This window comes from Pipistrellus hanaki (genome assembly GCF_964339955.1).
Source record: "Pipistrellus hanaki genome assembly, chromosome: 3".
Classification (NCBI taxonomy): Eukaryota; Metazoa; Chordata; class Mammalia; order Chiroptera; family Vespertilionidae; genus Pipistrellus; species Pipistrellus hanaki.
The window spans coordinates 172168029-172185401 of record NC_140505.1 but is presented as its reverse complement, the minus strand read 5'-3'; the positions used below and the strand labels follow the sequence as shown (position 1 = coordinate 172185401).

Here is a 17373-nt window from a genome sequence, read left to right as displayed (position 1 = left end):
CCAGGCATGTGCCCTTGACCAGAATTGAACCTGGGACTCTTCAGTCTGCAGGCCAATGCTTTATTCACTGGGCCAAACCAGCCAGGGCAGTTTGTTTCTTTATAATTATATTTGTATTGATTTCAGAGAAAAAGGGCGAGGGGGAGAGAGAGACATCAATGATAAGAGAGAATCATTGATCGGCTTTCTCCTACACTCCCCACACTGAGGATTGATCCCACAACTGAACAGGAATTGAACCAGTGATTTCCTGGTTCATAGGTAAATGTTCAACCACTGAGCCAAGTTGGCTGGAAACTTTATTTTTTTTAATGCTTTTTTTGATTTATTTGTTTTTTGAGAGAGAAAGAGAAAGAGAGAAAGAGAGAAAGAGGAGAGAGAGAGAGGGAAATATCGATGAGAGAGAACATCGATTGGTTGCCTCCTACACACCCATCACTGGGGATTGAGTCTGCAACTCAGACATGTGGCCTGACTGGGAATTGAACCAGTGACCTCTTTGTGCATGGGTGTATGCTCAACCACTGAATCACATGGGCTGGGCAGGGTCGCTTTACATAGTACACTGAACCATCAAACCCTAAGGGCACCATGTATATAGAGCTGTGCTATGGAAGCCACTAGCCACCTGTGGCCATGGAACCTTTGAAATACACTGTAAGTGTAAAATACACACTAGATTTTAAAGACTTAGTACAAAAAGTGAGAATGTAAAATATCATATTAATGCTTTTTTATAATGGTTACATGTGGATATGTTAATATCTAGATCTTTTTAGTTATAAAATGTTAAAATTAATTTCACCTGTTTTTTACTCTTTTTAATGTGACAAATACAAAATTTTAAGTTATTTATGTGGCTCACATGTATGGCTCACATTACATTTTTACCAGACAGGTTCTTGTCTAGGGAAGTAGCTCCAGGCCTCTAATCTGTATAATTTACAGAATCATTCATGGTGGCCATATATCCTACGTACACTATTCGGGTGGCTATTTTTTAAAAAGTACTACTTAGTTCTGGAGGGCTAGAGAAGTAAAGAACAAGTAAAGAAACTAAGAAGCAAGGCTGCATGTGCAAGTTTCCTGACCCTCAGGGTTTCCTCACCCTTTGTCTAGAAAAATCAGGGTAGCTCATGGGGTAGGTTATTTAGTTTATATTATCTCAGCTGGCAACATTCAGGAAGCAAGGAAGTGTAACTTGTAACCAAACAAAAGTCTTTGCCTGCTTAGAGCAACTGACCTAATGAGAATGCTTTATCTACACAAGCCCTTAAATGTGCTGTACAAATCTGTAGATGTCATGGCAAACAGACTTGTAACATAAAACTTAAAACCCATTCCTGACTAAATGGAATTAGACTAAAGCTGTCTGTGAATGTTGATCTCAGATTTCCTTCTAGGCATCATGTAAATGTCTATGATTTCCACCTGAATTATGAGTATGAGAATTCTATGTAGGAAATGACAATTCTTCCTGGTGTTCCCAGGTGAATGCATTCATCACTGTGAAGATTTCTGGGCGCTTTGCCATCTCCTTGTTCTACAAATGGCATCCTGAAAGTCTAAAGCTGTCTCTGGCACCTATAAAATGCAAGTCTTCTAAGGGTACTCCACACTCCCCTGAAACAGTAGGTCCAGAAATTTCTTCAGTCATGTACATGGCAGCACCTTAGCACAAATCAGAGCAGGAACAATGTTCACTGATTTTAGATTCTTAATTTTCAGTGTTTCCTGGTGATTTCAACAATATGAATGCTATTTTAGTTGTTTATGGACATTACTTGAAATAACTGAAAGTTTGGGATGAAGAGAGGTTAGATGATAAAGGTAGAGTTGGGAGAAAAATAAAGACCTAGTTTTTTCTAAGGCCATGATTCCTAAGCTTTGGAGAATTAATTTCCTGTGTCATAAGTGGTTGAATTGTTTGCATTTATACATTAGTAATATATGACTTCTTAAAAACAGTATTGGGCTTATATATTGTTGTTTTTTTAACTAAAAGAAACTATATAGAGCCAAAACCGATTTGGCTCAGTGGATAGAGCGTCAGCCTGCGGACTGAAAGGTCCTGGGTTCGATTCCGGTCAAGGGCATGTACCTTAGTTGCGGGCACATCCCCAGTAGGGGGTGTGCAAGAGGCAACTGATCGATGATTCTCTCTCATCGATGTTTCTAACTTTCTATCCCTCTCTCTTCCTCTCTGTAAAAAATCAATAAAATATATTTTTAAAAAAAGAAACTATCAATATATAAATTTAAGTGTTTTTTTTAAGCATAACTAATATTCCAAAAACACTTGGCAATGTTAGAGCATTGCTAAAACTATGGCTCAGAATATTTTCTCTAAATAATCATTTTACAGTTGCACTTAATTTCTGTTGAGAAATTTTAGTCTAAAACTTTTGTTTGCCAAGAGGTAAGACATTAAAACATTAGTATCTCTAATTTCATATAGTTAAGTAGTGAGCTATGATCAAACATTTAAAAAATGTTTTATTTAGCCGAAACCAGTTTGGCTCAATGGATAGAGCGTCAGCCTGGGAACTGAAAAGTCGATTCCGGTCAAGGGCTTGTACCTTGATCGATTCCGGTCAAGGACTTGTACCTTGGTTGCAGGCCCATCCCAAGTAGGGGGTGTGCAAGAGGCAGCTGATCGATGACTCTCTCTCATCGATGTTTCTGACTCTCTGTCCCTCTCTCTTCCTCTCTCTAAAAAATAAATAAAATAAAAAATAAAAAATAAATGTTTATAAAAAAGGTTTTATTTATTTTTTATTTTTGTTGTTAATCCTCACCTGAGTATATTTTCCAATTGGATTTTAGGGAGAGTGGGAGAGAAAAAGACACAAATATCGATGTGAGAGAAACACATGGGTTGGTTGCCTCCTGAATGAGCCCTGTTAGGGCTCAGACTGAGGAGGAGCCTGCAACCAAGGTATATGCCCTGGACTGGAATTGAACCCAGGACCCTTTGGTCCGCAGGCCAATGCTCTACTAATATCCACTGAGCCAAACCAGCTAGGGCTTTGATTAAACTTTTAAAATTTTGATTGCATTTATGTGAATGGCACATATTATTACATAATGTGTATGAATACATGTAAAAGAGCTTTATTTTTAGGGACTGGCATCAAAACTCTGTTGCTCTTTAGAATAAGCATGTCAAACTTAAAGGCTAACATGGGCCAAATAAATGAGGCATTCAGCCTTTAGGCTGCAAGTTTGACATGCTTGCTTTAGAATTACCATGGTTACTTCACAAATACTGGAATTATATAGTTTTGCTATAAATAATGCCTTTAATATCATGCTATCATGTCCCTCTGGGTTTTTGTGAGCCATGTCATCTGAGTTTACAATCTCTCTCAGCCATTCCCTGATGTCAATCCCATCTCCAAAGAAGCCAAGGAGCTATTAAAGGCCTACAAAATGAAGTGCAAGCTACTGAAATGCATAACTCGGGTCAGATATGTAAGTGTGAATTAGTCACTATTTTGATATTGCAGGAAAGTGTGAGTTAGTCACTATTTTGATATTTGATTTAAGATTTCATTTTATTCTTTGTTTTCTTTCAATATAGGCTGGATTTGTTTTAGAAAAAGGACCAAAGAATCAAGCTATTGAACACAGATAGGTCTATTTACATAATAATTGAAAGGAACATATGCTGATTTTTGATTCTTTGTATTTATCTTTCTTAAAAACACCTTTACCATTTTTAATTGTACAGTTTCATGGCATATGTACATTCAACATTGTTATATAATCATCACCACCATCTATCTACAGGCTTTTTCATTTTGCAAAATGAAAACTCTGTGCCTATTTAACAACAGTTTTCCATTCGCCTGCCACCCCACCCTTTGGCAACTGCCGTTCTAGTGCCTGTCTCTATGAATTTGACTATTCTAGGTACCTTATTTAAGTAAAATCATATAGTGTTCGTCCTTTTGTAACTGACTAATTTCATTTAGCATAATGTCCTCAAAGGCCATCCATATTGTCTCTTGTGTCAGAATTTCCTTCCATTTTAAGGGTGAATAATATCCTATATAATAAAGAGCTAATATGCTAATTAGACCAAACAGCCAAACAACCATTTGGATTACCTTCAGGATGAAGCCAGGACTGCGAGGGCTGGTCAAGGCAGCTGGGGCTGCAAGGGTTGCAAGGGCTGAGCCCTTGCATAAATTTTGTGTATAGGCCCTCTAGTCTCATTATATTTTAGCACCATATTTTATTTATCTATTTATTTATTGATGGATACTTGGATTGCTTCCATATTTTAGCTATTGTGAATAATGATGCTATGAACATGGGTGTACAAATATCTCTTTGAGACGTCACTTTTAATTCTTTTGGATATATTCCCAGAGTATAATTAATGGATCGTATGGAAATTCTATTTCTAAGTATTTGAAGACCCACCATACTATTTTTCATATCAGCTGCACCATAGTTATAGTCCTACAATCAGTATACAAGGGTTCCACTTTCTCTATATCCTCACTAACATTTGTTATTTTGTGTATTTTTTTTAATAGTAGTCATCCTAATGGGGGTGAGGTGTGTATTTAACTTTTTCTTTTTATAAAAATTAAACAATTTAATATTGTGAATTTAAAAAAAAGCAGCACACAAATGTACAATATCATAGAGAAACCAGATTTAAAAAAAAATAAATCTTTATTGTTCAGATTATTACAGATATTCCTTTCCCCCCACCCCCCAGCTCCCCTCAACCTGGTTCCTACCCCACCCCATGCCTTTACCCCCGGCCACTGTCCTTATCCATAGGTGTAAGATTTTTTTTTTCCTTTCATTTATTTATTTATAATAAATCTTTATTGTTCAGATTATTACAGGTGTTCCTCTTTCCCCCCTCATCCCCCATATCTCCCCTCCCCCTGATCCCCAACTCCACCCCATGCCCTTACCTCCCGCCCCTGTCTTCATCCCTAGGTGTAAGATTCTTGTCCAATCTCTTCCCTCACCCCCTGAGAATTGTTAGTCCAATACCTTTCTATGTCCCTGATTCCATTATATTCACTAGTCCATTTTGTTCTTCAGATTTTTTATTCACTTGATTTTTAGGTTCGCTTGTTGGTAGGTATGAATTTTATGTCTTTTTGTTGTTCATAATTTTTACCTTTAGTTTTTTCTTCTTCTTCCTCTCCTTAAAGAATACTCTTCAGAATTTCGTGTAATTCTGGTTTGGTGTTGATGAACTCCTTTAATTTTTTCTTGTCTGTGAAGCTATTTATCTGACCTTCAATTCTGAATGATAGCTTTGCTGGGTAGAGTAATCTTGGTTGTAGGTTCTTGTTGTTCATCATTTTGAATATTTCTTGCCACTCCCTTCTGGCCTGCATAGTTTCTGTTGAGACATCAGCTGACAGTCGTATGGGTACTCCCTTGTAGGTAACTAACTATTTTTCTCTTGCTGCTTGTAAGATTCTCTCTTTGTCTTTTGCCCTTGGCATTTTAATTATGATGTTTCTTGGTCTATTTCTTTTACCAGGTAGGGAAAGTTTTCTGTCATTATTTCTTCCATTAAGCCTTCAACATCCTCTCGCTCTCCTCTGGCACTCCAAAAATCCTGATGTTGGTACACTTTAAGCTGTCCCAGAGGCTCCTTACACTGTCCTCACACTTTTGGATTCTTCTTTCTTTCTGCCTCTCTGGTTGGGTGATTTTTTTCTTCCTTATATTCCAGATCTTTGGTTTGATTCTTGGGGTACGTTGATCTATACTTGAGTTTCTGTATATTCTTTATTTCAGAGATTGTATGCTTAATTTCTGACTGGTCCTTTTCCATTTTTTTGGTATTCTCTTTAAGGTCCTTGAAGGTCTCACCAAGCTTCTTGAAGGTCTCATCAAGTTTCTCAAAGGTTTTTAGAAGATTCTTGAGTAATCTTATAAATGTGATTCTGAACTGTGTGTCATCCATTAGTTTATTCTACTCCATCTCTCCCATTCGTGTCATGCTTCTGTGTTTCCTCATTTTGGCCATCTCCCTGTGTTGATAGAGTGGCTTTATGTGGTTGTTGACCTATAGGGGTCAGTAGCTCAGCTTCCCCAATCACCTGAGGTGGTCGCTTTTGCTATATCCCTTTGTGGGCTTAGTGCACAGTCTTGGTGTAATTAAGCCTTGATTGCTGTTGGTATACTGGAGGAATTGACCTCCAGGCCAATTGTTTGTGAGGATCTGCTGTGTCTATAAAGGAAGAACTGCTGCGCTGGAGAAACACCTTGTTTCAGTGGGGCTTTGGTGCTCACTGAGAAGGTCTCCCTAATGTGTCACTTATGGGTGTAAGGCAGTGTTTTTCAACCTTTTTTGGGCAAAGGCACACTTGTTTCATGAAGAAAATCACGAGGCACACCACCATTAGAAAATGTTAAAAAATTTAACTCTGTGCCTATATTGACTATATATAAAGTAATTCTCTTGAATAGGAATCAAGTAAACACAAAGAAAGTATTTTATAATTACTTTATTATGAAATATTAAGTAAACAAAATAGTGAAAAATTATAAAATTCTTGTCTTGTCTGCACCTACGGCACACCAGGCAACATCTCGCGGCACACTAGTGTGCCGAGGAACAGCGGTTGAAAAACGCTGGTGTAAGGGATTGAAACTGAGCACTAGAATTCTGGTTTCTGGGTCTCAATGAGGTGCAGTTCAGCTACTGTCTGAGGCCAGTACTGTCACAGAAGCTACAGCGTGAACTATAGTCCTGTCCTCCTTGGATCTGTTTGCCCCAGGTTGCAATTTTGCTAAACTGCAACAGAGAGGGCCATTCATATGCAAAGTCTGCTGCTTGGAGCTTGGATGTGTTGTAAGGGGCAGAGTCTCAGGGTGAAGTCTCAGGGCGTCACTAGGCTGGGGCATGGCCAACAGCAATGGTGACCCGGACACCTCTTGAATGGTGTCCCCGCGTCTCCCCGCGTCTCGCACCACAGCACAGTAAACAATCTCAGCTCTGCAAGCAAGCCAGCCCCATTTTCTGACCCGATGGCAGACAGTCTAGCCTCTCTCCCAGAAACTGGATTTCAGAGAGATTGGGCACTCGTCTCTCTTGGGGTTGAAGAAAGCACCGCCCTCTGCGCGCCGGGATCCTCCGCCAACGCGTATTGCATCTTCCATTCTGTTTTTAGGATTCTGTATAATATTTTTTATTTCAGACAATGTATTCTTTATTTCTTATTGATCCCTTATTAGTTCTTGTTGATCCCTTATTAGTTCTTGTTGATCCCTTTTCATCTCCTCATAGGTCTTATCGACCTTTTCTAGGAAATTCTTGAAAAACCTTATAAGCGTGGTTTTGAACTCTATATTCAGTCTCTTCTTTTCCTCCATTTCTTTTATTTGTGTTCTATTTCCTTGTCTCAGCATTTTCACAGCTTCCCTGAGTTGGTAGGGTGGCTTTGTGTGCTAAGGTGTCCTATATGGTTCAGTGAGTCAGCTTCTCAGTTACCTAAGGTGGACAATCTTGGTGTAGCCCTTTGTGGCCTGTGTGTGCAGTCTTGTTGTTAAGCCTTGCTTGTTGTTGGTATTACTGGGAAGCGTTGATCTCCAAGCCAATTGGCTATGAGCTCATTTCCTGTTGTGAGATTTTATCGTGAGATGAACTACCAATAAAAATTTTATTTTATTTATTTATTTTTTATTTTTATTTTTTAAATATATTTTATTGATTTTGTACAGAGAGGAAGGGAGAGAGATAGAGAGTTAGAAACATCAATGAGAGAGAGTCATCAATCAGCTGCCTCTTGCACACCCCCTACTGGGGATATGCCCACAACCAAGGTACATGCCCTTGACCGGAATCGAACCCGGGACCCTTCAGTCCCCAAGCCGATGCTCTATCCATTGAGCCAATAAAAATTGGTCTCGGCACCAATAAAAATTTTAGTTAACACTTTAGGCATAGCTGTTTGTCCAGTGCAATTAATTTTTCTAGAATATTTGCTTATTTCAATTAGCCAATTTAAATTAGCCTGAAAACTTGTCTACTATTTTACTGTCAAATTTATTACTCTAAAACAATCTTATTTTACCATGTAAATAATAGTGGAAAGGATTATTTGCCTTCTTGAGTAGGCCCTGAGCATTCCTGATAGTAGGCTGGATTTAGATATCAAAAACTCACTTTCTCACACCATGGGTATAAGACAACTCAAACAAGTCTTGTTGTAGTGAGAGGGCAGCTGCTGTCAGCCAAGTCTCTATCTTTTACTTGGGTCCCACCAGTCATCTTTTTTATTGAATTTATTGGGGTGACATTGGTTAATAAAATTATATAGGTTTTAAGTGTACAATTCTATCATACATCATCTGTATATTGTATTGTGTGTTCACCCCAAGTCAAGTCTTCTTCTATCACATATATCCCTCTGTAACCTCTTCTATTTCAACCCTCCCTCCTCCTCTGGTAATCACCATGCTGTTGTCTGTGTCTATTTGTTTTTTCTTAATCCCTCACCATTTTCACCCAGTCTCAAACTTCCCTCCCTTCTTACAGCTGTTAGTTTATTCTCTATCTATAAGTCTTAATGAATATATAAAACTGAATTATCAACAATTTTCATAGTTATATAAGCTCATAAAAAGCTAACTACTTTATATACCCAATTTATTGTGAAAAGATCACACATACTGCTCACTATAACTATCCATTTTAAAGTCTAATACAGTATCCTCATTATGTACTACTTTGAAACTTTCTTCTGATAAATAAAAACTCAGTATTACAAACATTAAGTAATCTATTTATGCTCTCATAACACTGTGCTTATAAATAACATAGCCCTTGTGTTATATCATAATGTTTATATATCTAGTTCTTGCATTGACTCTGAGCGCCTTGAGCATAGGGAATATAGCTTTTCTTTCTCCAGTTTTTTGTGGCTGTAAAATATGAATAACATAAAAATTACAATTGTAAGCATTTTTAAATGCATAATTTGGTGACATTAAGTACATTCACAAAGATACGTGACTTTAAAATTTTTTTTTTATTGATTTCAGAAGAAGGGGAGGGAGAGATAAATAGAAACATCAGTGATGAGAGAGAATTGATTGGCTGCCTTCTGTATGTCCCCACTGGAAAATGAGCCCACAACCTAGATATGTGCTTTGACTAGGAATTGAACCGTGACCTCCTGGTTCATAGGTTAACACTCAACCACTAAGCCATGGTAGCCAGGCAGAGAACATGACTTTTATGTACTATATCTTTAGTCCTGGTTTCTGGTACATTGTCTGGTCCATAAATGACACCCAATAAACATTTGTTGGACAACCTACTGAATGAATGAGTAAATGAATAAATTAATGAATTTATGTTTCCTAATCATATAGTAAACTCTCTCTCTCATATGTATGTTTTAAAGCCTTCAAATTTATCAGGTTCAGCGGATCCTGCTACATTTGATACAATAATGGACATAAGCCCTATGTTTGACATTGCAACAGTTATTAAATTAAGAAGACTAGAGAGAAAAGCCAAGGACATCCTATTTAACTGGCTGGATTACTACAGATTTTCATTGGGTCAGTTATGGGATCCACTGTATTGCTGCACATAACTCATTTCCATTATTCAGATTTTCAGAGGATCAACATTTAAATGCCTTTTCCTTCCGCAGTTACAGAGGTGGTGAGTTTGTAAACTGTAAAGTGTAATACATACAGGTTCCTACCATGGATCCAGGTGATTGGCCATAGCAAGAAATTAAAGGAGTTCTGTCAGAGGGAAATTGGCCCGCCTAACAAAATTTCTATGTATGTTTATTATGTAAGTGTGAAAATCTGTGAAAAAGAAAAAGAGAGAGAGACAGAGAGAGAGAGAGAGAGAGAGAGAGAGAGAGAGAGAGAGAGAGAGAGAGAGAGGGAGAAAGAAATTAAAGGAGCCAATCTTAATTTTATATCCTTATTCTCTTTGGAGAGTTGATCTATCTGGCCACTGCTGGGTTTTTTATTAAGAGGAGGTGCTTTCATTTTTTGGATCATAAAATACTCTTACCCCTTAAGTACCACCGCTCAGTCACCACCAAAACCTCAGTCCTTGCTGATGTCTTTCATTCATGTGCTGTGATGAGAAGAGGCGTGGGTACGCTCCCTGCAATGTGCGGTTGTAATGTGATGTGAATGCAAAGCTGCTGTTTGATTAGAGTCTATTAGGGCTCAGTTCCTTGACTAGAGATATATCACAGTTAATCTGCATTATTCTTGGTGGTTAGATTCTACAGCATCTCTACAAACACTGAATTAAGTGAATATCAAACCATTGCTTCAAGGGAAGACATATGGTGAGGTCCCTTCTAGCCTCTGGTCACAATATTTTCATTAACCAATCAATACAAAACTTTACTTTATGTGTGTTTCTGTCTAAAGATACCTTATTTAACCTATGTTTTTGATACAGTAACATTGAGCGCATGGCCAATAGCACTATAACTCATGCCCGAACCATGCTTATTTAATACAGATTTTCTCCATAAGGCACATCAAACTTTCTTACACTTTGGAGCACTAAGCTTGCGGGCTATTTTAAATAGCAAAATTACCAACAAAAAGCACAAAAAAATGTATAAACATGGCCCTGAAAAGACCATGACATCATGAGTAAAGAACATGAGTTTGTAGTATGACAGTAGAAACTAGAAGGCAGAGTGTTGCCTTTTTCAACCTCAACTGGGAACTTGCATAACACAAGTTAAAATTTTCACCACTTTACATATTTGCAAAATGACCATGAAAGGGCCACAAGTATTGACCTGGGGTTACAAATATATTTTAGTGAGTAGGCAAATTCAAAAATACCGAATCTGCAAATAATTAGCATTAATTGTATATTAAATTCAAAAGGCAAGTGTCTCCATTTTAGGAGGTAGTTTGCTACTTACTGTAGTAAATAGCTAAGCTTCCCAAAGTATACACCACAAGTGTTTTACAGAGGAACTGAAAACGGAAATCCTCTGTCCTCAGGGGAGAAGCTGGGCTGCTTGTAAGTAGAATCAAAATTTGCATTTTAATGATAAGAATCTTTATGTATTGGGCTTTACAGTTTACACATTTCTGCTTTATGAAAAGAGGTTGGAAAGCCCTGGTCTACAGCATGGTGTACAAGCACCATCTTCCAAATTAAATAGATATGTTCAAATCCTGGTTCTGCTTCTTTCTAGCTGGGTGAACTTGGATTTACCTCTGATATCATGAAAATAAGTCTACTGGCCCCTCATTCAATGGGATAATGGGTTTAAGGTGCTTGGCACATTACCTGGCACAAGATAAGCACAGATAACCAAACTCTTGTGGATTAGATTTGTTGATAGTCTAGACATTTCCTTGTTTATTACATAGACTAGTAGACCTGCACACAAATTCATGCACCAGTAGTTCTCTGCAGGGCTTGGCTGCTCCTCGCCCGCTGCCCAGAGGCTCTCCATGTTGGCCAGGGTGGAAGGCTTGCCTCATCGCTGCAGTGATGAAACAAGCATTCTGCCAGGCCACTCACACTGCTCACTCTCAGTGGCCTCCTCCCTGGGATTGGGGGGTTCTGGTGGAGCTGAGAGGACTGGGCATCGCCATCTTATGGCTATGGGCGATGCCATGTTTGTGAAGGAGTGATGGTTAATTTGCATATTACCCTTTCATTAGATAGGATGCTCTGTATCCTCTGCGCAGACCACAAAGTGCACTAAAAGGAACACACAGAAAGGCACTGCTGTAAATGGGCGAAGGGGTGTCCACATTATTGCAGCGCATTACCCCAGCCCACAGAGGTCTTGGTTTACTATGGGTTTTCAATGAAGTTTATTCTGTTTACATTTCAGGATTAGATTGCCTACACATGTACAAAGTGCCCAAGTTTCCACCAAAAGTGGTCAGGAAACAAGCAGTCTCCCGAGCAGAATTTCTTCTGAAACCAAGTGCAAAGGGAAAAGATGAAAATAAGGAGTATCTTCTATATAGAAACACTTACCTAAAACTGAAGGGTGTCCTTCAGCCTTCACCTCTCTCTTGCATCCAGAAGACCCCAGCCAGCAAGCAGTCCGTCAGGTAAGCAGCCTCCTTTGTCTTAATAATTCACAGTCAGCTTATGTTTGAAAAAGCTTTAGTAGCTAAGATATCGTGGTGTTGGCACCATGCCAGTTAGACCAATGGAACAGAATAGAGAGCCCCATCCAGACCCATACACATATGGAAGCTTAATATACAACGGAGATAACATTACAAACCAAAGAAGAAAGAATGGCTTAATCAATGGTAGTAAGACAAGTGGCAATCTACCTAAGATTCCTACTTCCTATCATAAATAGTCCACGTAGATTAAAGAGATAAATATGAAAAGTCAAATAATAATAATAATAATAACAATAATAATAAAAAGAAAGAAAACATAAGGAGAAAATACTTTTCACCTTGAAGTTGAAAATAATTGAACCAAACATACACAAAAGATACACAAATATAAAGGAGCAGGTTGATAAGTTTGCATTAAAGTAAAAGTCTTATGCACAAAAAGGGAAATGTACAAAAATTTCGATGAGTTTGTGATAGTAGGAAATTGAAAATTATCTCAATGTTCATTGATAAGTGAATGTATAAATCACTGTGGAAAACTTATTTGTTTTGATCATTCAGCACCTGAACCTACTTTCTGTGTTTGGAGACCTCCTTACCTGCCGAGGCAGAATGCCAAAAACGTCAGATCCTTGCTTTCCCAATATGTCAGAAGAGAGGGCCTGGACACATAGTCTAGACTCCACCACTCCAACAAGCCTGCCCAAACTTAAGTCAATGGCAGGGACTGCCCTGACCCTCTAAGCAGGGAGGGGCAGCAGTCCCAAGTGGCTTCCAGCATTACTGCACTGGTGTCCTGGGTCAGCAGGGCCAGCAATGCAAGATATAGAGTCTTCCTAGCAGCCATGGCTGTTTCCTCCCCATTGGGCTTTTTTTTTTTTTTTTTTTTTTTACTTGGCAGCGGTGCCTGAAAACCCTATTCTCCTACCTTTCCAAAGGTTTTCTGAGTTTTTAAATAAATTCCTTTGTTCTTGTTTGTTTGTTTGTTTGTTTGTTTAAATTAGCCAGTATTTGTTTCTGTTGCTTGCAGCTAAAACCTCTAACCCTGATAGATTATGGATTATAACATATCTATACTAATAATAGACAAATATGTAAATTGACCATACCTCCACAACACCCACAGCCAATTAGGAGTGAGCATGCAAATTAACCCGACAGGGTAGGGCGCTTACCTGCCCTCTGTGACAGTAGTCCCCAGGGCCCCGCCCGCTTCGAGCCTGTGGCCAGCATGCATGTGCGTTGGTGCCAAGCAGCTGGAGTCCCAAGGACACCACTGGAATGTCCGGTCCTATCAGCCTGGCCTGGGGGTGGCTGGAGTTTGCAGTCTTTTTGGTTTGTGCAGCCCCTAGACTGCAAGTAGAAACCAAGAGCATGGGAGCACCAGGAATTCTGGGAATCGTAGTTGTGGTGGCAGACTTGTTGAGAGATCTCCTAGACCAGTGGTCAGCAAACCTCGGCTTGTGAGCCACATGCGGCTCTTTGGTCCCTTGAGTGTGGCTCTTTCACAAAATACCACGGCCTGGGCGAGTCTATTTTGAAGAAGTGGTGTTAGAAGAAGTTTAAGTTGAAAAAATTTGGCTCTCTAAAGAAATTTCAATAATTGTACTGTTGATATTTGGCTCTGTTGACTAATGAGATTGCCGACCACTGTCCTACACACTAGAGCAAAGTGAGCCTGGGGCAAGTTACTGTTGCAGGTGGGGGATGGAGGGAAAGCAAAGGTGAGAGATGTAAATAAAGTCACAGTGTCAAGGAAAAATTAAAGGGAAGATATCCTGCAACTTCTAGGAAATTTCCACTAATGGAGCAAAGGGGAAAAAAAGGCCTCTATTATTTTGTGAGCACCAAACCAAACTGGGTTGGGGTCTCAGACAATTCGCTCATATGATTGCAGACAGACAGAAACTCCCAGATTGGAGAGGGTGCAGATTGGCTGAGGGGCCCCAACCCCATGCATGAATCTTTGTGCACTGAGCCCCTAGTTTATATATAACATATATAAGAATAGCATTGAATTATTTTAGTATATTCACAAATATTTTATTTTTTAAAAATATATCTTTATTGAGTTCAGAGAGGAAGGGAAAGGGAGAAATAGAAACATTAATAATGAGAGAGAATCATTGATTGGCTGTTCCCTGCACAATCGGGGATTGAGCCTGCAGTCCGGGCATGTGCTCTGACCAGGAATAGAACTCTGACCTCCTGGTTCATACGTCACCACTTAACCACTGAGCCACCCTGGCTGAGCTTGACAAGTATTTTAATTTTTTGGCAAATAAAATTCAGTCTAGAATTAAATCTCAATGCTTTACTAAAGTAACCACTTTAGGGTATATACAATGTGAAATGCTATTTTCCTCTTTGTATTTTAATTGTGAAAAAAAGGTGTGGGGGGATTTAATCAAATTCTTAAAAATAACAATAATGACAAAAATAAATTAATCACTTAGGTTCTTTGGTACTTTTAAAGAGTATGTTCTTTCTTTCCTTTTAGTTCTTCAAACACAATTTCTGTCATTACTTTTCTAGGCTTCCCTTTCCCATTGAGAGCAAGGTTGGGCAGTTTGCTTCCCATCTGGCTTGTCCTGTGGTCCTAAGGAATATGCTCTGTGGGAAGGAAGGGTTCATCTGCCGATGTAGCACTTACAGCATTCCTGAAGTGACAGACCTGGAGTATGATCACCTTATAAACGAGCAACTGTCCTCCATGGACCAGATTATTATAGTCTATGTGTTCTCAGCTAAGGAAGAGGACAAAACTCTGAAGGAAGTGAACAAAGTGTACAGGGAACAGAATAAAACTAGAAGCATGCCTTGCATTCAGGTGAGTGTCATGTGTATAAAAACAAATTGTGAAATAATGTTGACTTGTATGTTATATCTTAATATAGTTCCTCAGCCACACTAAGGCTCATGGAAGGAATGTTGCCCCTCCCTTCTGAGGTTTGACATAAGAAAGGTCACAAGTCCTAAGAGTATATAGCTTAGTGAATTTTTACATATGTATGTCTGTATAATTACCATCCAGAGCAGGATATACTAGTAGACTATTTTCAGGCCCCAAAGAGCTTCTTGTGCTTTCTCAGCCAATAAATCACCCACAGCGCCCTAGCAGGTTTGGCTCACCGGATAGAGTGTCGGCCTTCAGACTGAAAGGTTCAATTCTTGTCAGGGGCAAATGCCTGGATTGTGGGCTCAATTCCCAGTAGGGGGTATGTAGGAGGCAGCCAATCAATGATTCTCTCTCATCATTGATGTTTCTCTCTCTCTCCTCCTCTTCCTTCCTCTCTGAAATCAATAGAAATATATTTTTTAAAATAAATATGCCGAAACCGGTTTGGCTCAGTGGTAGAGCGTCGGTCTGCGGACTGAAAGGTCCCAGGTTCGATTCCGGTCAAGGGCATGTACATTGGTTGCGGGCACATCCCCGGTAGGGGGTGTGCAAGAGGCAGCTGGTCGATGTTTCTCTCTCATCGACGTTTCTAGCTCTCTACCCCTCTCTCCCCCTCTCTGTAAGAAATCAATAAAATATATATAAAAATAAATAAATAAATAAATAAATAAATAAATAAATAAATAAATAAACCACGCACCTACCCACACACAGGTAACCAGTATTCTGACTTGTATCACCATAAGCTAGTTTTGTCTGTTCTTGGCCTTCCTATACTAGTACATGGAATCACACAGTGTGCACATTTCAAAACACACAGTACATTTTTTAATGCTTCCTCTGCCAGAGAATGGAAATGGTAAGTATTAGTCATGCCACTCTCTTCCAATTCTGCATCCTGGGCAGATATTACTAATCTACCATTCTTGTTAACTTAGCCTAGATGGGACCCTAAACTCTTATTCTGATTGCACTCCAAGTAGCCTCTGCCAGTAGGTCTGAGTATGCACTCATAAAATCTCTTCCACATAGTAGCCGTTACCCTCAACACATTTAATAAGCCTTTATGTCCTATCGATTCTGTCCCTGAGACATTTTTTCCTAGTCATCCCTGTTTCTCAATCCCATTGCTTCTGCTTATTTTAGGCCTTTACCATCTCCCACCTGATTTTCTCCAATAAGTTGCCTAATTTTCCTGCTTCTGGTCTTAGTCGCTCTGACATTTCCTACATGTTGCAGGGTATTATTTTTAATATCCGAATATGACTGCATCATTCTGCTTAAAATCCTCTAAGGCCTTTTCTTCAGGTCAGGTCCAAGTTCCTGACCTGACATTGAGGGCCCACTCCCACCAGGGCTCTTCCCTGCATGTTCAGGTCCCTACTCCAACCCCAGTGATAGCCCCAGGGGAGACTTTAAAAGATGCTTAGGGACCCTCAGGTCTTGTTCTCCATTAGGTTGAAACATGTGAAATCTGAGAGCTTGGGCCCTGTCACCCTTTGCCAAACTGCTTCCATTAAGTTGCCTTTTTAGGATGTTGCCCTGAAAATACCCTGAGCTTATTTTAAGGGGTGTTACATTATTTGCTACAGGCCTGGTATAACCTGTGTGAAGTTTAGTGTGGCAATTGTCTCTCTGAATTAGAAGCTCGAAAGCTTTACTCCCCATGAGGATCTGGAGTGTGCCCTCTTTTCTGTCCATAAGATTTTGGTACCCTACTGGGTTCCTCTCTTTACTTTGCCTTAAGGCTGTGGTCAGCAAACTACGGCTCGCGAGCCACATGTGGCTCTTTGGCACCTTGAATGTGGCTCTTCCACAAAATACCATGGCCTGGGTGAGTCTATTTTGAAGAAGTGGTGTTAGAGGAAGTTTAAGTTTAAAAAATTTGGCTCTCTAAAGAAATTTCAATCGTTGTACTGTTGATATTTGACTAATGAGTTTGCTGACCACTGCCTTGGAGTATAGAACGTACTTGGTTTGGCTCAGCGCATAGAGCATCTGTCTGTGGACTGAAGGGTCCTGGGTTTGATTCTGGTCAAGGACACATGCCCGGGTTGCGGACTCAATCCCCAAGAGGGGGCATGCAAGAGTCAGTCGACCAGACTATTGTGCCTTCTCTCTCATCATTGATGTTTCTCTTTCTCCCTCTCCCTTCCTCTCTGAAATCAATGGAAATATATATTTTTTAAAAGTACAGAACAATGTTTTAGGCTGAATTTAACTATAGGGTAAAAAAATTACTTACTACTTATCTGAAATCCATTTTTTCTTTTGTATCTAGAGCTTCTGTTTATATTGAAATTTTCTCATCATGATTTTTATAATTCATAATTTTCTTTTACACGATTCTTCCTTCAAACCACTTCAGGTGTTTTCCG

At 39.3% G+C, this 17373-nt stretch overlaps 1 protein-coding gene across 1 annotated transcript in view; it reads left to right on the top strand.

The window, feature by feature from the left end:
• The window catches only part of LOC311619864 (uncharacterized protein C3orf20-like), a 44146-nt gene that overhangs the window by 6075 nt on the left and 20698 nt on the right, over nt 1-17373 (top strand). Inside the window, exons 3-7 of the mRNA XM_084878487.1 lie at nt 1491-1631; nt 3373-3474; nt 9402-9561; nt 11847-12072; nt 14632-14926. Of these exons, the coding sequence (XP_084734613.1) occupies nt 1491-1631; nt 3373-3474; nt 9402-9561; nt 11847-12072; nt 14632-14926 (924 nt within the window). The remainder of the gene's footprint in view (nt 1-1490; nt 1632-3372; nt 3475-9401; nt 9562-11846; nt 12073-14631; nt 14927-17373) is intronic.